This window comes from Carlito syrichta, unplaced genomic scaffold (genome assembly GCF_000164805.1).
Source record: "Carlito syrichta isolate Samal-C Ts95f unplaced genomic scaffold, Tarsius_syrichta-2.0.1 Scaffold315405, whole genome shotgun sequence".
In the NCBI taxonomy this organism is placed as follows: Eukaryota; Metazoa; Chordata; class Mammalia; order Primates; family Tarsiidae; genus Carlito; species Carlito syrichta.
The window spans coordinates 273,764-295,265 of record NW_007259501.1 but is presented as its reverse complement, the minus strand read 5'-3'; the positions used below and the strand labels follow the sequence as shown (position 1 = coordinate 295,265).

Here is a 21,502-nt window from a genome sequence, read left to right as displayed (position 1 = left end):
ATCAGTGAATTAAATCCTGGCAAATTATGTCTAAAAGAGTCTATTACTACTACTAACAACGCCTACCGTGCTTGAACGCTCACTCTGCCTGAGTCAGAGAGGTGAAGTACTCTAGTTAGCCCAGGACCACACTGCATTTACATGGTAGAGCGAGGGTTCAAACCCTGGCTCCCAGCTGCACTTCACTACTGCTGTGTCACACACATGCCCTGTCTCACTGTCCCAAAGTTGTGGCAGGCCTGTTTTGTACTTTGCAGACTTACTCAACATCTGCCAGGGATGTCTCAGTACAACACTGAACTGGGACAAGGCAGGGGGTGGGAGGATGGGGGAGGCAGAAAAAAATCAGGTGCTACTCTTAAGGAGTTTAACTAAAATGTAAAAAGTAAGTGTTATGGAGGAGAAAAAGGCATACTTAGAAGGAGGGGGTGGGGAGTGGGGTATGTGGATTTTTAGGGCAGCGGAAATATTCTGTGGGATACTGCATGGTAGATATAGGCCATGATCCATTTGTCAAAGCCCACAGATCAGTACAACACAGAGAGTTAGCCCCAATGTAAACTATGGACTTTAGTTGATAATAGTGTGTCAATACGGGTCAATCAATTGTAACCAATGAACCACACTAATGCAACATGTTGATAATAAGGCAAGCTATGTATAGGGACATGCAACATGTTGATAATAAGGCAAGCTATGTATAGGGACAGGAGTATGTTAACTGTACTTTCTGCTCAATTTTTCTATACACCTAAGACTACTATAAAATATAAAGGTTAGTAATTAACTTAATTATAATAAGGAAAACAAAATGCAAAAAAATGCATTGATGTTAGCAAAACACTCGTTCTACAGAGGAATATATGAACAAACAGCCCTTCCATTTAGCTAAAGCAAATGTCATGGAATGGGGCAGTAGAGTAGTAGGCTATCAGACTAGAATGTCAGCCTGAGGTAGCATTTGGAGGGTATCTAAATATTTAAGCCAAAGACTTTGAGCTTTATTCTACAACTAGCTGGAGTCAGTGAAGATTCCAGAGTAAGAGTGGGCATAAGCAGAACTGTAGTGAGATTAATTAGGCAGGAAAAAGTCCCATGCATGAGAAGAGTGGACCTCAAAGGCAAGGTGACTGGATAAAAGGTCATATGAATTGTCTAGGTATGAGGTAGTAAGGGTTTAAACAGCATAGCACAGTAGGGCAGCCTTTAGAAACATGTGGGTGGATAGTTACAGAGAAAAATCTAACAGGACCTTAAAACTGCTAGAACACAGGCAGCATGAGAGGGAGGGTCAGAGGTAATGGTGTGGTTTCAAGCCTGGATGACTGCAGGAAAGATGATATACACTTACCTCAAATAAAGAAGACAGTGGTCGCCAGAGCTAAGGACATGTGTGAGTTCAGAGCCCAAGAGTCAGAGCTCTAATAAGAATAGGATTTTTTTTTTAAGAATAAAATTTAACCCTATCCAGGCATGGTGGCTCATGCATGAAATCCCAGCACTTTAGAAGGCCATGGTAAGAGGATTGCTTGAGCCCAGGAGTTGGAGACCAGCCTAGACAACAAAGTGAGACGACATTCTACAAAAAAATCAAATTAGCCAGGCATGGTGGTACATACCTGTAGACCCAGCTACTCGGAAGACTGAGACAGGAGGATCACTTGAGCCTAGGAGGGCAAGGCTGTAATAAGCCATGTGCACTCCAGTCTGTGCAACAGAGTGAGACCTCAACTCAAAAAACTGAAAATAAAATAAAATCCAACACTAATACAGTACAAATCACCCTACAGATGGGTATTGTAACCTAAAAGGAAACAGTTCACTCCAGGAAAAGAATCAAGATAAAGGATGTACATATGGTTATATGTATATGCAATAACATGATCAGAACATCCGTTTTCAAGGGTAGAGAAATTGAAATAAATTTTCCCAAAATTATCTTCCTTATTTTCCAATTTAAGAAGGATCGCTGGAGCCCAGCAGGTCGAGGCTGTGGTGGCCGGGAGCGGCCACTGCACTCCAGTCTGGGCGACAGAGTGAGACTCCAACTCAAAAAAAAAAAAAAAAAAAAAAAGAAGGCATCTAGAAGGAAGTTTACAGAAACTCTGTTTTGTTTTGTTTTTTAAATACATCCTTCCTAAGGATGTGCAAACTTAGTCACATTTGGGATTTGTGAAACATCTTGAACCATTTTTCAGACATCTGAGTCCAGCAAAGCCACCATTACTTTTGCCAAACATATTTCTTTTAATTTGAAAACTTATGTGTATTTTCAAAAAAACACAATCCTTTTGTTTTGGATTCATAACATTTAACTCATCGGCATGCTTGGTCTTAATAGCAATGGCTAGCATCTGCAGAGCTCTTACTGAATGTTTATGCCACAGCCCAGACATTGCCTTGCTTAATCCTCCCAAGAGCCTGTGAAGTAGGTCTAAGCAGATGGAAAAACCGAGGCATTGAGAAGTTAATCTGCCCCTACTCATATGACCAGGCCTTTGCATTGCCTTTGCATTGTGTGCTCTGAACCAACACCCTATAATTTAAAGCCCATTTTATCTGAAAGTCCTTTCTATCCCCAGGAAGTGGGAAGTGGCAAACAAAAAGGGTTGGACCTCTAAAGGGACAAGAAATTTTTAAAAAAACTCACAACTTCCAGTCTAGATTGTGTGAACTGCCTGCCCATAATCCAAGCAGAATTAGCCACATAGACTCTTACCATAAGAAGGGTCAAGGAGAGACAAAGCTCATGATGGAGAATAGCAAATGAATCCCAAACTTCCAACAAAACTCAAAGCCATCTTGCTGCCAACCAGGAGACCAACAGACATCACAATTAACACCCATGCAATGGACAGTTTAAAAGAAAATCAAGCCGGGCTCGGTGGCTCAGCCTGTAATACTGTGCTTTGGGAGGCTGCGGTGAGTGGATTGCCTGAGTCCATAGGTTCGAGACCCACCTGGGCAACCTGACAAGACCTCATCTCTACAATAAATCAAAAATTAGCTGGGTGTGGTAATGCACACCTGTAGTTCCAGCTACTTAGAAGGCTGAGGCGGAAGGATCGCCGGAGTCCAGCAGGTCGAAGCTGCAGTGGCCGGGAGCAGCCACTGCACTCCAGTCTGGGTGACAGAGTGAGACTCCAACTCAAAAAAAGAAAAGAAAAGAAAAGAAAATCACAAGGCTATGAAGTAGCCACAAGCTAAAGCAAAAAAGAAAGTATCTCCTTAGGTATCTGCATACCACAACACCTTCCCCCTTACAAAACTTGAATAATTTTTTTTCTCAACAGAGAATCAAGTTCTTCCTTTTTGAAAGAATCAAAGTGAACAGGGAACTTCCTCAGCATTATTAATCTATCAACTTTTGTTTCACATTGCATCGTCATTAGTGTAATAATTTCTGCTTTCTATCACTTTTAAGGTATGTTCCCAATACTATCAGATCCCAGAACAGATCCCTGACCACAGCCTACATACATTTGTCATTTGTCTCTTTTTTTTTTTAAAGCAGAGCAGTAGATTAATAAAAACAATCATATTACTCCTTTGAAAAAAAGTCATGAGCCTAAAATGGGGCAAAACACTTCAAACTGGAAAATCAGTATTTGCAAGTCACTGAAGGAAATTTTATAGGATAATGAATACATAAAACACTGGAAGATCTAGATTTAAAGGCTTATTATTTAGAAAACACAATATGTAGCTTAGGATGAAATAAATCCATATCAAAAACAAACACACTAATAAGGCATTTTACTTACAGTGTTTGCATATTAACAGACTTGGATATTTTTAAGTCAACAAGGACACCTAATATCTGGATGCACACTTGATATTCAAAAACCACCATGTTAGATGCCAAATATAATCACTGAAATCACAACTGTACTTTAAAAATAACTCATAAGCCGGGCTCGGTGGCTCAGCCTGTAATCCCGCGCCTTTGGGAGGCTGAAGTGAGTGGATTGCCTGAGCCCGTGGGTTCGAGACCCGCCTGGGCAGACGAGACCTCATCTCTACAATATATCAAAAAATTAGCCGGGCGTGGTAGCGCGCACCTGTAATTCTGGCTACTCGGAAAGCTGAGGAGGAAGGATTGCCGGAGCTCAGCAGGTCGAGGCTGCGGTGGCCGGGAGCGGCCACTGCACTCCAGTCTGGGCGACAGAGTGAGACTCCAACTCAAAAAAAAAAAAAAAAAAACTCATAAAATTAAATGTCATCTCCTTTGTCATTTACATTTCAACAATAAAACCAAAAATTAAAATCAAACTACGGGCACACAAAACCACGGGCACTTTGTGGTTCCTGTGTAAAGACAACTGAAGTCCGTATATATTAACACAGACTCTTAAATGTCACGAAATTCAAATTGACTTGTCTCTTTTTTCATTCAAGATCCAGGACACAGTTTTTTATTTGTGTTGCTTTAAATTTCAGTGTTAAGTGGCAAATGCTTATTTTAAAAACTGTTCAAGTTTTCTAAACTATACATTTTGGTTGTGTGTCTCTGTATGTTTAAACAAAACTCTATATGAATGTTATTCTAGGAGCAGATACTCCGCTGAGAAAAGTACGAAAACAGATCTGTAAGGACATGCAGTGGAATGTGAGTGGTTTGGCTGGGAAGCTCCCCATCAAGAACAAATTGCACCACAGAATGGCTGGAAAAGTTAATTAAGTCAACCTCACCAATAACTTAGCCAGCAACAAAACTTTTTTGCCTGTTTGATTTTAATCATGAAATAGTGAATGGAAGAGTAAAACGCATATAGTATATTCATTTGACTTTTGAGACTGAACTCGTTTTGAAATAACTGTTCACTTACAAATATGAATTTCAGAGTTTTGCAAAGAAAGCATTAGAATTCCTCTGGAAACAGTAACCATCAAGTACTATCTGTTACAGCACCCAAAATATTCTGGGTTTTTGTTTGTTTTTTGTGAATAGCCTCTCTGCAGGTATCCAAGCGTTTCTGAAATGTCTGTAGAGAAAGAGAAAAAACAGGAAGACAGAGAGACACAAGAATAGACCAGACGAATGAATGTTAGAATGGGGGCTCTGGATAGAGTAGCTACCAGCCAATATGTACATGGTGCTCCAACCTTGAAAAGCCTGCACCCCCACAAGCTCTCAACCCAAAAAGGGCCTGGGTCCAAAACCCACACACTAGTCCTTGTGACCAGGGCTGAGTGCAGAGGGGAGCATGCAACCCGGTTGCAGCACAAAGGGGCCCTGCAGTTCCAGCAATCCACACCCTCAGTATAATCCTAGGACTGTGAAGAAACTCTAAACTAGTTAGATGAAAACTGTATAGTACTCTGAAAAAAAGATCACTGTGACTATTAGTATCCACATAAACAAAGAAAAAGATTTATTTTTCTTTCTTTTATTTTTTCCATCTTTAAATTTGTTTGCTCATTTTCCTGAAATCTGCTTGTTGCAATTCATGTTTAAAAAACACCACTTCTGTTTTCCTTTCATTTGATTGGGTCTCTGTGTTGTCCCAAAATAAAAAGCAGCACACCCCTCAGAAGAAACAAGAACACTGAAAAAATGGTCAGCTCTCTCAGGATTTCTAGGACAGCTACATTCAGACACGCACCCCACAAATCTGACCAATGAGCGTCTGCCCCCAAACAGGACAAGATTCATACACATTTAGGAAGAAATGTAAACTTCAGGGTCACAGGCTGATCAGGGCAGGAAGCCAGTGGAGTGTGGTTAAGCAAACAGATCTGTGATTATTTCAAATGATACCACTAACTTTTGTAAATCACGCCTGCTCCCTCTCTGGCCAGTTTTCTCTCGTGGCTTCCTGGCTGCCATAGGGCTAGGCAGGCCAATTCTTTTCCTGGTCAGCCTCAAGAGGTCCTTGAGGGAAACCTTAGGCCTTAGAGAGGCTCAAGACAAATAGAGCCACTTCGGAAAACCTGATCATCTGTCCAGGTGTGAGAGTGGCAGAAATAGCAGCATTTCCTAAGAATGGAGTACTGTGTATTCCTGCCGGGACTCACCAACACAACAGGTGCTTCCACAGGCTCCATGGGGCGTGGAAACTTCTTCTATCAAGCTGCCCTTTGTCTCTCCTGTTCTCACACTCATGTTCACACACACTTACACACTCACCCACACCATACACACTCACGCCACATACACACTCATCCATGGTCACCCACATACTCACATTCACCTATACCCTCACACACACACCCCCACAGACTCACTCACATCACACACACACATTCACATTCACCCACACTCATGCTCACTTGCACTCTCACACTCACACGTCACACACACTTACCTACACCTTCACACACACTCACACGCACACATCCACACTCACCCATGTCTCACCCAGACTCACACACACTCATGCTCACCCGAACTCACACACTCACACACACACACACTCACCCACATATACATTCACTCACACTAACCTATACACTTACCCACACTCAATACCCACACTCACCCACATCACACACCGACACTCATGCTCACCCACACTCACACTCACGCCCACACCCTCACATGCTCACCTGCACCCCCACCCACACTCACAGACACCCATATTCATGCTCACTTGCACTCTCACACACACTCAATCCCTCACAAACTCAAACACATCTACACACATACTCACAAACTCACCCACACTCACACAAGCTATAAAGAAAACTGAAAGTCAATGTTTCCTGAAGCATCATACACACACAAAACATTTATTCTTACAAAACCACTATTCAAATAACCAACTAGCCAACATGGCATGCACTAATTCTACTTCTGAAACAATAATTTGCCCAATTTTTACAAACTCCATGAACAAGAAACAAGGGTAACATGTTTTTCAGGAGAAATATGAGAAGAATGCAAATATCCTGGCTCAATTAAAATAAGCTCCAGTCCAGGCTTTAAATACCACCGGTAAGGGGAGAAATATAGATATATTTTCACATAGGTGTAAAGTAAATTCATTATTTTAACTCAGACATAAATATCTCTCCCTAAGGATCAATTCAAAACTGGACTTATTAGGCAGCAGGTTTCACAGGCAGCAATGCACACTCATGATGCTGGGTGAAGTGAGGTGACACACGCAGGCTCTCAGCAGACACAGATAGGCCCAGAGAGTTGCGGCCAGGCTACTCAGGAACACCTACACTCCGAGCCCAGGGTTCTGGGCAGCAACGACCTTCCAACGCAGATTCTGACTCTCCAATAGGATATTAAAAACTGAGACAGTCTAGTGAAATCTGTCTTGGAATACAGAAAAAATAAGCACACAGAGAGTAGAGTAGCAGGTTGGCTCACACAAATCAGAGTGCTCAGATAGGCATAAGCAGTGTTCAGGAACTAGAAGAATGGGCTGGCTCATTCTTCCTCAGGGCACGTGGAAAAGTGAAGAGTGAAATTCAGGGAGGCCAGGAATGGCTATGAAATCTAAAAAAGTGAAGGCATTAATGGCCTACCCCGAGGCAGGAAATGAAGGTTACCATTCACCTAACTTATTCTGTCTGTTTTTACCAGAGGAAGTTCTGGAATTTATTTTCAATGCTCCCTCCATGCTTAAACTAAAATGCCACTCAACACTTTGCTTCAAATTTTAAAATATAGCCTACAGAAACGGTGGCACTATATTATCTCCGAACACGCTTACATAAATTAAATTTTTACAAGCCAAAAACAAAACCTGCATCTCAGATAGTAACCTTACCTTGAGGTCCAACCATCAAAAAGTTTTAGAATTCCTTTAGTGTAGACTACTAAAAATTGGGGAGGGCAGAGATCCTGCCACTAACCTTGACAAGACAACTTTTGTGTCTTTTGTAATAACATTATTCCAACTAGCATAGGCTTTCCATATGAAACACAATGCATTTTGAGCTCTTGCCAGACTAATCAAGATGATTTCCAAAATGCCAAAACAGGAACTTCCTATAATAAATAACCTATCACATTTACATCTTAAATGAGAAAGTTTGGAAGTAAACGTATACACTTAGTGCCAAAATAGTAATTACTAAAGCCTGCCCATTCCACGCCCTCCCCCACACCCCACGTGCTTTCCTTAGCCTCTCCTAGAACAAACACCGGTCCAGGTGCAAATGCTCAATTCACAAGGAATGCAGAGAACATAAAAACGACTGCTGGCTTGGCCGCTGGTAATCCCTGTGGCTGCTCACCATTCGAAGTGGTGCTGGAGGCGACAGCTTTCTCGCTTACATCTGTTCGAGAGGAGCACTTCCCTATGGAATTCTCCACTTTCTTCTTCTCAGTGGTCGTGGAGCTGTGGGACTGGGCCTCCATGATGTCTTCTCATTACTTCAGCTCTCTTCCACCAGGAACGCCTGAGAAAACAACAGCGCCATCAACTTCCAAAAATGGGGAGAAAAAAAAATCTCACTCAAAAGTTCCCTTTGCCTGTTGCCTGAGAAAAGCCTAGAGCTTCAGCAAATTCAAAATGTGGACAACATTTCTCCACTGGCTTTCTGGCAAAAGTGTCTCAAAATCGGACAAGCCAGTCAAATTCCTTCTACACATGCAAAAGGAGAACAGAGGCTAATGTCCAAAATGCAGGACGTTTGTTATAAAATTGTCTAAACATTTCAGTTTTCAACTGTGAACATAGTGTGAAACCCAAGTGTCTCATTGCTCTAAGTTACGCCTACACATGTCTCTTCAGGTGGTCAACTTTATAAGAGACATTCAGACAACTTCCAAAGCAGGGGAGGGTTTTAAATTATTAATTAGATGTTTTTAAAAGTGTCCAACAACTTCTAATTTCCAAGGCCTACTCAAAAGTTCTGAATAAGATGGCACTCAATGCAGTCCGTGATTTCTGCCTCTTTCCACTAAGATATCTGAATTGTAATATGCTGGATAATCCTAATTCGATCAGGCAAATCACAGTCTTAATGTTTTCTTAAAATATGAGAACATTTCAATTCATTTGAGTCACAGTTTTAAAACAAAGGTAATAGAGTAGAAGAATATGCCCTCGATCCCACAAAGAAAAGTCAAAAGATCTCTGATAGCAAAGACCGGGCTCACTTAGGAAATATTAAAACTCAGCTCAAGGCTAGTTCAGTAGTCTGTCTGTCACTAGCTTCATTCATGTGTAATCGCCCTAACTCATCATTCACCAATTTTCACTCTATTTGGTTCATGTTCTTTTTGGCAGTCATGTTCTACACCTACTGAGAATACAAGGAAAGATGACAAGTACCCTCTCTAGCATGTTTTGTTCAAGCTCTCTAGATTGCAACACTCATGGAGGGAATTTCATAGGTCTAGTCATCTGCTTATTTTCCTACATTTAGTGGACACCACCATGTCCAATTATTTCGTTTCGATTAGTGAAACGAAATAAGCAACCGCTTAACCCACTAAAAAAGCTGAAATGCCAGATGAAATATTCTTAGTCATCTTGAACTCATATTTGCAAGGGAACTGCAAACTCTTCATTGCATGATAAATTCCCCTTAATCTGGAATTCAAGAAACTAGCAAGCGTAAGAACCAAAGGCCGAACGGCATTGTAGCACCAGTTCTTCCACTAACTTCCATTTCTTTTCCGAGATTATCCAGTGTCATTCATTGTAAAACGCACAAGATATTTAAGAACAGTTTTTGTAGAATAAGAAAGAAAAAAGAAGCATTAAGTAAAATTTACATATCTATTGTAAGAGCCACTCCAAATTCAGAAACACTCCTCAAAAGACACTGAGGAAGTACAACGGGGAAGGGGCTGGGACTTCCCTTCCCAGGGCAACCCCAAGACCCCAGGGCAAGGCTACCTGGATGGCGCCCCCTGGAGCTGTCCACCACAGGCAACCTATTGCTGAGCCCTAGTTGGTCTCATTTGTCAAGTGACTAAATCAGGCAGTGGGATCTGATCTTTTTCTTTGGAGGGAAGGGGCACAAGCTCCTTAAGGACATGTTAAAAGTTAAAGACCTTCTCCCTCAGAAAATAGCCTTAAACATAAAAGTGTGCATTTAATTTCCAAGGGATCACACACCTTCCAAGCTTCTATGAATCTGCATAAAGAACACTTAAAGGAGAAAATGTTCGACAGACCCTGCTAGCTCTAGCAAACTCAGAATGACCCTTTTTTCAATGTTCTCCCCAAATTAATTTAAATATCACCTTTAAAGTATGCCACAAGAACAATTCAATCCAATCTGCATCACTGTTTCTTGCTTGCTCCAGAAACCATTTGTCTCAGTGTTTCTACTGTGCTTGCTAAGCATTCAGAATCCGGCCAATCCCTGATGCAATGCGTTTGTCCTGGCGGGTGGCATCCTAGGACTTTTATTTTAGCAAGCACTACTAACTGTCAGGCCCACTCAAGCTTCCCAATGAACTCTTCTGCAAGCTTATTTTGCTCAGTGCTGTACACCCAGTGCAGTAGGTACTCATTGAAGTCTTTGCTGACTGAATGAACTAATGAATGAACTGCACCTCAGAGTACTGAATTCCAACTGCCTATACAAGCCGATCCCAGCAGGGATCACAATGATAATGAACACGCTCCTTCATCTGGAAAAGTCTGTGCTGTCCATCTCCCTGCTCCAAACGGTAAGCTCCATGAAGACTAAACTCCTACCTTCTTCACAACACCTACTACATCTAAGGATGTTTACTGAGTACATAAATGATCTCATTGATGGCCCTGTGACTTCCATGATTCTGCAGTGTCTTGAACTTCACTCGTCGTTGGTTTAGCTACATACATTTGTTTTCATAGTGTTTCTTTGAAAACTGGCAAGCTACATAAAAACTAAGATCTTGGGCAGGAATATTTAATTAATCCAAACACTCCATTCTTAACCATTTGTGACGCACAGGCATTTACAATACTATAGTTGTTGCCTTCAAAAAACACACACAGTTTTATCGGCTAAATTTGGGTAAAGGGTCTACTTAGTCGAAACCACACACTAAAACATGCAAGTGGTCCAGAAAGCTACACGAAAGGATGGGATCCCTAACAAGAACTCAAAGTTTCTTCTTTATTAGAGGGAGCTAATTACTAAGAGTCGGGAGACAAGTCCCCCAAATTCCTTGACAAACTTGGTTTTTTTGGAGCTGTTGCTTTTTCCCCTAAGGCAAAGGACTTCGTTTTAACAAAACAATAAAATCCTCCCAATACTCATCATCGTAGAGAGGGGCTCCATGAGCAGAGGGTAAAGCTCCAGGCACTGACTGAAATCGCACTAATTAATGGGCTTAGAGAATACTAATTCCTACTCTCGCCTGAAATGAGTTTTTAAAAAACAGGCCCTTGGTCACTCAAGAATCTACCCCCTTCTTCTATTTTGACAACTTATTTTTGGATCTCATTAGTTAGTAACTAATTATTTAAAAGTGTGGTTTATGCTTGGAACGGGGCTATAAAGATGGCAACTTGCCAAGGCAGACATCTGCTTCCTGTACATTCCTATAAATTATATCAGCTTATTTTACAACTTTGTCCCTGTCAGTTATAAAGGAGAGAGTTTTAACATTCTAGGAGCCCACACCTCATCAAACCATGAGGGAAGAGCCCATGAGGAGAAAAGGGTGGCTGCTTTCCCGCTGGGGTGGTGAATTTTTTACGGAATAGCGAGCGGACTCTAGAGACTCAGTCCTGAGCTGATCCCTTTTAAAGCATTAGGTATAGAAGTGGCCAGCAGAAATTCCTGATGCAATCCTGAAACACAACTGGGGCAGCTGCTACACAGTACTACTTTCAAAAAACCTAAAGTTTCTTAAATGATACAGCATAATATATTTAGAGCTTAAGCATCAAGGGGAAATTTTAACTTCTAATTCACTTCAAAGACTTTTCCTTGAGGAAAACATGCCACTGTTTTTCAGATGTGAACGAAATAAGTCTTTTTCCTATTTATGGTTTCCTTGCTTGCAACTGCACACTGTTCTCCTTCAATCCCTTTCACTACTGAAACATTACATGCAAGATTTGCTGGCATGCCCCTTGACTTTTCATACTTTAAAAAAAAGTGTTTGTAGCTGATGCTTGAGTCCCAGCAGCTTGAGTACAGGAAGAAGAAAAAAAAAAAAAAAAAACTGCAACCAAGGAAAACAACTCTAACAGTATATGCCTCCTAAAGCCTGAAGTTTCATAGGTAAAAGAAGGGATAAACATTCCTTCCTGAAAGCAAACAGTCAAGGCTTTTTCCCATTTAACTATCCCTGAACCTTTTGTGATTTCCCCGAGGCCAAAACCCATGACACAATTAAATCCAGACCCTATTTTAAATCTAATCCGTCTCCTACTAGCAACCTGCCTGCAGGTGGGTCTTTTCTTTCTAAATTATAAGTCTGAACTTGCGTCAACTTCTTACAAAAACAAGGCATTTAAAGCTTCCTGGAGCTATTGGCCTGGGATGCTGCATCGCACGTCTGCATTTGAAAGTGAGGAAGGGAAAAGCGGCAGCGTTGACCACATTGGAGAATTCTGCTGGGAACCTACATGTGGAACAGCACTTGCACACACACAAAGCCTCAAAGTTGTCCTCTTTAGAGTCGCCACGGAGAGCTGCAAGGGAGGGGGAGCCCCAAACAGTAACTTTCATCGTTACAACGGCGAGACCCATCGATGACGATAATCGTCGATCAGGTCTATGTGCTTATGGCCAATTGCCGGGTCCCCTTCGGGTCCTGGTTTCCTCGGAGGGTGGCAACGGACGTTGTGCGTCTCAGCGCCTTTCCCCGCGCCGGGCCAGGTCCCCGGCTCGAGGTCCCGGCGGGCGGCGGGTCAGGCGCGGGCGCCTGGGCCCGCCAGCGCCGTGGGTAGAGCCGCGTCGCCCCATCCATCATCATTACATCAGCGCAGGGAAGTCCACGCTGCGAGCCTCCCGCCCCGGCGCGCCCCAATCAGCGGGCCGGCAAACTGTGCACGATGAATTTCTCAGCAATAGCCCTGGGTATCTGCGGGCAGGGGGATGCTCCCAGGCCCCGCTTTGATCCGCATTCCTGAAGGCCTTTGGGGAGACAATGTATCCCCACCAGCCGGGCGGCGGGAACGGGAAACACCCGACTGGGGTTGGCGGGGGTGGGGGGAGAGGGGGCCGGAGGCGGGGTGTGGGGGGGGGGCCTCCAGCGCCGGCGGAGCCCGCCAGGCTCTCTCCAACCCCACCAGTCTGCCTCAGACGGGTCCCCCTGCCCCTCGGGGATATCCATCGACTTCTGCAAACCCTCCCTACAGTTGGCCCAACAAAATTCCCAGCAGACGCTTTAGGGGAGGCCGTCCGTCGTTGCGTTCACACAGCTGTTTAAACCAGCTGAATTCAGGGAGGTGCAACTTTCCAGGTACTTTTGCAACACCCTGTGTGTCGCATTGTAATAAAACATTGGGAGAATCACTCGAAAAGTCTTCACAAAGACCGGTGGGTGTGTGCTCCACTCACAGAACTTCTAATTCAATGTCTATCAAGCTGGCCTCCGAATGTTTTTCTTCATTAGCTGCCATAAATAGAGTGAGGTGCTGTGAATGGTTAAGACACAGACACATCACCACGTCGTCTCTCCAGGGAGGCCCTGAGTAGTGTCTCAAAGTTCAACCTTACCCACCAGAGGCTTCAAGTAGTGAAGAGTGAGCATGAAAAACCCACAACTCTGGGAAAGTGTGCAAAAATCAGCCTTTCCCCTTACAGGTCTCTGCAGTGAAACCTACGCGCACCCCCCCCCCCCAAACTTAAACACTTAAATGTTTAAAAAGAAAGTACCAATGTTAAAGCCAACTTTTAAGATAATATTTGAATCTAATGAAACGACTTTCTAATTTGGGTGAAATGAAGCAGCAGTGATAAACTGATACTGCATCCTCTCTGAACAGCAGACCAATTCATATATTTCCCTAATCCAGCTGGTTTACTCTGAAGTTGTCTGAACTTGGGCAATAGCTCTCTTTGATTTTTTTTTCTCCATGCATTTAAAGATTTAAAACAAAGTCAGACCTGTATCTAGACCACTTATGTACCCAATCCTGACTTGTACTCCACACCTTTAAAATAAATAAAAAATAAAACAAAGTCAAAAGCGTGGTTAATGATAACCCCATCAGTTTCTGATAGGTTAAAACAGCTACTGGCAATGAGAGATCAGAAACAGAAGGCATTCCAGTAGGCAAGGCAGTGCTATTCACGATTAGGCCTTAAGTGAGAAATTAATCTGTGTACTTAGATTGCTCCAGTGGAAGAAAGCTTTCTTCAGAGAAATTACATGTATTTACACCTGACTAGAGATTGACAAACTGAATAATCTCTCTAATGTGCTAATGTTTTAAATATCCAGAAGAAACCAGCCTGTTTAAGGATTTCTTAGGCATCCTGTCCTGTATCACTGTAGAATGACATTGCTCTCAGAGTTTTATGACTAGTAGATCAACTGCTACTTCAAGATGCTACTCGTGGAGTGACATTGAGGTAAAATTCCTATTAAAGAGATATAGCTCCCTGTAGCTATTAAATAACTCATTTCCCAAATAAATAAATCCTTTGGGAAGAAAGTTTTTTTTTTAAACAAAATCATGAAGCACAAACTAATGTTGATTTTATGTAATCATGCACTTTAGAAAACCTCTTGCAGGTTTGTAATGTGGTGGATGTTTCCTTGTGTTCAAAATATCTTTCTGAACTGAAAATCAATTAGATATGCATAACCTCTGTGACACACCAACAGTTCCCAAGATTTCTAAGGCTCCCTCTCTCTGCCCTGTCTGAACTGCTTTCCTTTTTCTTCCAAGAAGAAAAGCCCAACTGCCTAAGTTCTTAACTGAAATCTTCATGAATTTTTAACTAGAGTGTTTTTTCATGTATAATTATTTTACCTTTATATGTGATTTTTCCCCCATAATCAAGAAAGCCTAAAGCCTTAACTGCAAATAAGAAACCTATCTGCCTAAGTTGCCATTGGTAGCCCAGAGGTTTTCTCAAATCTGCTGCCTTTGTTTTCAATCTTTCTTTCCTACATTTCTGATGCTCCTAATCGCAGATAAGCAGTTTTCATGACAGACATCTCAAAATCGAATTACTCTAAGGGGAAATAATTGCAGAGCTAGCTATGGAGTAAGTGAATTTGGTTTTAGTAAATTAACTACATCTAAACTTTTAAGAAATCCATATATTTAGCTTCCACCCCTGGTCTGTTTATTTGACACGAAAGTAATCATTGTTATTACAGTTAAAACCACATTTTTCTGTGCCATTATTACCTTTCTGCCACATGTATTTAAAAGAAAAGATTATCAGCTACTTTCTCTTTGCTGCCAGAAGTTATTTGATGAGAAACATTTGAGGGGAGTATGAGGTCTCTATTTAATACTCATTGCTATTTTTGAGTTCTGCAAAACTATAAAACAGGAGTCCCTTGTGCCTTGATTAGGCACTGCAGGAAGCAACCTGCAAAGCAGGTGCATTAAAGAATGAGAAATCACATGGAGCAACTGGCACCCCCACTTTCTGCAGGTTAGCTGGATACAATCCTTCTCAGACAGAAAAGGAGATCTGTAAGTCAGTTATCAGTCTACAGATCAGCTAAGCTCATGAAAACTGTATTCCTCTTAAATCAATATATATCACAAAATCATCATGACTGATCAAATGTGTCCCTTGTCTCACTTCACTTACGCTTATAGGAATTAAAAGTTTTTACACATTTTCAAAAGAAAACCTTACATAGCTTTGAGTTCCTAAAATTGGGCATGTCTTTATAGTAAAGCAAAAGAGGGTAGAGTATGTGGTCTATGAATAGTAATTTACTTTAAAACCATCACAATATTAGAACAAAAACCTGTTGCATGTTAAGAACCAGCTATTATAGACATCCCAACGGCACTGAACCTTTTTTGTGAGGTACTATTTGCTATATTTGATACTCCCAATTTTTAAACGTTTGAGTCTTGAATCTTAACTGCGATTTTAAAAGCAATGTCTTTAAAATTTTAAAGATTTTTAATTAAGGCTTATTTAGTAAAAATTATCCCATGGTCCGCTTATCCTATAAATTTTGCTTATTCACAGACAATTCTTCAATTGTCTTGTTCCCTTCCCCCCCTTGCTTGTACAAAGCTGCCAATCCAACCTACAACAAACTACATACCCTCTCAGTGAAACTCTTTGGTGTGGAGTTTCATTTTAGTGTCCACAGTTCAAACAGCAGACACTGTCCTGGAGGGGCAGGGCCTGAACCACACGTGTGGTCACTGGATTCTAGGTTTCCATACATCATAGTCACGAGGGCTTCATTCTTAAGCTGCTGGATGAGGTTTCTCTACACGCTGATAACTTTCTTCAGATTGAATTATTCTTTTAAAAAATATGGCGAAATGAAACCAACAGTAGGGTTTAACTGCCTCACTCCTTCATTACTGCAATTTGAACCTTATCTTTCACCTATATGGTGAGTTTTCAGTCTCTTTTTTATTAAAAGAGGTGAAAACGTAAAGTACTCTGAATCTTGTTGGATGTTTTACGCAATGTTTAGAAAAAGCCAAAGTAGCAAAAGCTGAAAATTTCCACATGGGAATAAGCAAATATAAAGTCAAGCTGCATTCTGATGTTATTCCAATAGAGATTTAAAGAAAATTGTACTTATTTCCCATTACTTAATTAATTCAACTTTATGGCATAAAAATGACACAAACACACAAACAAATGCTTGTGGTCAAAATGTCCTCCTATGTCACCTCCCCACTCGCCGCCCCCTCCCTCAAAAAAAAAAAAAGTAAAGAAAAGAAAAGCCCCTCTAGCTGTTTCAGGCCAGCAATCAATCCAATTTACTGCAGGTACAATTTATATGTACAGTGCATGCCACAACAAAACCACAGTATGATGCCAACATGGCCCTTAAGAAAGTTTTCCCCTAAATCTCTGGAAAGGAGCTTTAAAAGAAAGCAAGGATTACAGTCAGCTAGGAGGTAGGGAGGGGACTTACCTCAAACCCAGCCAAGCGGAAATCAGAGCAGTAATTCTACAAGTCGACAGAGTACACTTGCAAAGCTATAATGGTGTGAAGAAGTGCTGGGCAGCATGGCCTGAAGGCAGCACTAATACACTGATGACTAATGGCTGGGCCTGGGCAGACAATGAATTTGGGGCTTGAAAACTAACAGAAACCATGCAGTACTTTGACAAATGGGCTTTCACAATTTCATTCATTGAATAACCTTTAAGCACAAAATTGGCTCAGGTTCTCTTGGGAATTATATGACATGTTGTTGGACAATGATGTAAGTATTTTCTTTTTTAATGATGACTCTTATGCAAAATGCAAAAGCACCCTATATGAGGACACAACTCTAGATACCACGGATGCAGATGTGGAGCTCAACACAATATTGCCTTTCAGGAGGGGGCTGAAATGTTCCAAAGCCACCTTATTAACTATGTAATGGCTTTTTCATTCAGCTTCTTTAGGAGGCCATAGATTTTCTGAGACATTTTGTCGGGTTGAAATATACACACACAGAACAAAAAACACTTTCACATTTAAAACAACCAAAAAACATTCCCAGAGGTAATGAGTAGCTAAGAAATTTGGCCCTCAAATACAGTGCATTTAGCATTACAAGTGGAAAAAGTCTAATTTTCAGGGGCCAGCAAAAGAAAAACGTGCCATAAAACAATTGAGACACCATGTAAAGTTTGTAACCAAATGCACTTCCAAACACATTTAACATCCAGTTTCTTTCAAATGGTTCTCCTCTGAGTAACTAGCCTTTCGATTTAAAAATAATAATTTTGGCAATTTTAAAAAAGAGAATGAAATATCTAAAGTGTCTCTAAATTAACAAGTACCACTTGCTCCAGACAGCATTGCCTTTAGCAGCTCCTAAAAACTTAAGAAAAGGATCTTAAAACAGGAAGCTTAGTGAGCTCATAAAACTGTTGCTGGAGCCAGGAACACATAGCATATTTAATCTGCAAACTGTGAGAGTCTACAGTGATTTCAGCAAGATCTGAGGCATGCCCTCAAGGTTTGCTGGGATCTGGGATTAGGGGGTTGATAAGAACCTCTACTGCCCATGGACATGTTTTTCTTCTGCAGTTAAACACAAATGCATAGAGACGTTTGACTGCTGCTTGGCGTTACTGCTCAAGTTATATAAAAGCTTTGCAGCTCCTTTTGCTGTCAATATATCAAAGTTTAAAAAAAATCATCAAAGTGTGAAATTTCATTTAAAGTCTTCACCAGTCTACAGCTCTATTTCACAGGCCCATCAAATAAAAGTAAAGATGAAAAATACACTGAAAGTACTTGAAAAAGTTTGCAGCAGTACCCCTGCCCTGTTGTTGTTTATTCTGTCTCCCTTTATTTGCTTTGAAACTAGAAACAGATCAATTTTCATCTAGAAAGATGACAACATTAAGTGAAGGGCAACATCTTCTACTGGGCTTTAATGAAAAGACAACTTAAGTCATTATTAGAGTGAAATCTTTTGTTTAACACATATATTTCTATATGTTTCCTCTATAGTCATTTCAGCATTTTAATTGCCTCTCATGATATAAGTTGGCAGAAAATTTCTTGAATCTTCCAAAACAAATCACACCGAACTCAGAATATGAATGCCAGCAAATCTAAAACCTCCTTCAAAGAATTCTTTAGCTAGGGATTTACAACAATTGCATAAAGAAGAAAAGTCTGACTTTTAAGATAATCTACTATAGTCTAAAAGCATTAACATTCCATTACTAAGGTTTTCTTGAGGATTTCATGACTCATTGATTCACTTTTCCTTCAAGACTGGTTTTTCTTAGTACATCACTGTCTCCATATAAGTGAGTGCATGCAACAATGATCATTAAATTGTTTCCTTTCATAAGCTCCTGAACTCCATCCTCAAAAAAAGTGGAGAGGGAGATCTCAGTAAGCAGGATACCTTACATAGAATGAAAGATCTCTAAATGGCTAAGCAGAGAGGAAGTCTGAAACCCCTACAGCATGCAGGTAATTAAGGAAACTTCACTAGCCGAGAAACAAAGGAAAGTCTAACTTTTAGGCTTTGGCATCAAATTGATAAATTAACAATCCCTTCATTAAATAAGTAATGAAATAACTCTACAGAGCCATTTTTCATGAGTACTGAATTTTCTCATTTCTGTCTGTGGTCCTTTGCAAATTAGGCATACAATAGAAATGTGTTTATACCAAGGTTCAACTAAGGAACATAAGCACGTTAAAGGCACAGGAAAGTGGTAGGCATCCGAGCTGGACCTACTAGCCTATTAACAATAATACAATCTATATCTTTTAAAGTGTTTCTGCTTGTGTGAAATTTCACTAGACACCTCTCACATTGGGCTAGGCTGACTTTGAGAATTACATACCCTGAAAGGATCTCCCCTTAGGCAGGGAGTTTCTAATTAAATAGCTTTTAGTATAAAATAAACTCTCTACTCTGTATAAGCATGCTATTACAACTAATTTAAATGTTATTTCATGTTTGCTTTAGGTTTGAATATAGTCTAACTGGCCCAAGTGTTTGTGTACCAGGTTGTTAAGACCAATATTCCCCAACATAAACAAATTCTTTAGATACTTCATAGAGTTTACATTGTTAAAACCAATCACCACTGCTTTAATATAGCCACTCAACTGAAATACTGTTCTGCTTTAGAAAAATGAAGAGATTTTGAGGTTATCTCACTATTTTAAAACATAGCATTTTCCTCCTTCAAAATAATCTTGACACATGTAATTAAGAAACTGTCAGACTATTATTAATTTTTAATTTAAAACCTAAATGAAATAATTATAGGAATCAATCAATAAGGCACCTATTCAAATTACCCAGCAATTACATAAATACTCAAAATTAATACTTTAGGCCAATTCTTGGTAGATTTCGGTCTATAATATACTAAGACATCAAACAACACAAAAAGTGTAGCGTGGGGTGGATGAATTGCTCCTGCCTTAAATAGACAGAAATGAGCTCATTTCAGATGGCCATGGCACAGGCCCCCCACCAGTCATGCCCCCCACCAGCCATGCCCAACGCACTCAAGCTGGAACTCTTTTATTTTTAAAAGTTAATTTATTTCCACCAGACACACATTTCAGAGATCTAAAAAACGGCCTCATCCAAATCCTGTACAAAAATCACATTTAGGAGAGAAAGGCCTAATTACTTGGAATTTTCAGCTAAGTGTATATATTGCGCCCTGGAAAGACTAATTGGAGAAAAGAGGGAGGAGAGGAAAGGGAGAGCAGGAGGTGTTTTTCATAACTAATAATAGGAGCCCGGCTAATGGCACTGCCATGTATTTGCACAGGAGCTGGTCCTCCATACCTCTGACTAAAGGGAGCTTTACTTGAAGACGCGGACAGTCCATCATTTCAAACTGAAGTGGCAGCTGGAAAATGTGGAACAGCTGGCAAAGAGCTGGGAGAAAATGTTTTACATAAATATATGTACATATAAACTGGCAGAGGGCCATGAGCACTGTACCCAAGGCCAGAGTCTATTCGGCAGTCTACACCGGGGAGATGAGAAGTCGGGGGCAGGAGGAGCAGCGGCGGAGGAAACCTCCTTAATCTTCTTTCCACACGGGGTCAGTGAGGGGAGCCTGGGGTCCAGCGCCTCTCGGGATGGCATGCTACTGAAGGAGGCGCAATCAGGGACACGGGCCCGAAGTTCAAGGAAGGATAAAAGGCCGGGTGTGGAGTGGCGCGTCCGCTTCGGGCAATCTGCTTAAGAGACGCTTCACAAACTCTCCAAGTTTGGGGTCAATATTTACACCCTCTCCACCTCCTCCCGCCCATTTTCCCGCTGCTTCTCGAGAAAGTAACTGTCCCCTGCGGAGTGATTCATACCCAACTCTGCCCCGTGTAAACGCGGCCTCTTAAATGAGTACTGCTAGGGCCACGGTTACTTTTGTGTGTGTGTGTGCGTGCACTGCCCCTGGAAAGGAAAAGAAATAAAAGAGAATCCCAAATCACACACAGATGGTACAACTTTCACTTTTCCTCTGTGACGACGGAGGCGCGCCTCTCTCCATCCGCTCACACCACACCCCCACCCTCCAAAGTGAAGCCCGGGCCGGAGCAAGCCCCGCAGCGGCGGTCGCGGCGCGCACCCACCGCGCCGCCCGCCCCCTTTCGCCCATCCCGAGGCCCTGCGCGCCCGGCGCGGGAGCCCAACGCGCAACAGCGCCAAGGAGGGCGCCCGGAGCGCGGGGCTCTCACGCGGCTCCTTTTGACCCTGTGGGTGGGGGTGGAGGCGAGGGACACCGTCGCGGCGGCCGCAAACTTCGTCCCCCCTGCGGGATGTGAAATTCTCCAGCTCGTCTCCGGACGGCCGACGGGCCGGACACTTGGAAGGGGACCTTCACGGAGGGGGGAGCGAATGGAAGCCCTGCGCCGACGCCTCGCGGGTGCTTCTCGAGATCTGGGCGCCTTTTGACAGCCATTTTCGTTCCATCCCGTCCCCCCGATGGGGACCGCTCTAGACCTGGGGGCGCGGCCGCGGCCGCGGGAGCG

The 21,502-nt window shown here is 41.9% G+C and overlaps 1 protein-coding gene across 1 annotated transcript in view; it reads right to left on the bottom strand.

Moving 5' to 3' along the window:
- Nucleotides 1–8,320, bottom strand: part of GLI3 (GLI family zinc finger 3) — a 272,082-nt gene extending 263,762 nt beyond the window's left edge. Inside the window, 1 exon segment of the mRNA XM_021706299.1 lies at nt 8,197–8,320. Within this exon segment, the coding sequence (XP_021561974.1) occupies nt 8,197–8,320 (124 nt within the window).
- Between the last annotated feature and the right edge of the window lie 13,182 nt (nt 8,321–21,502).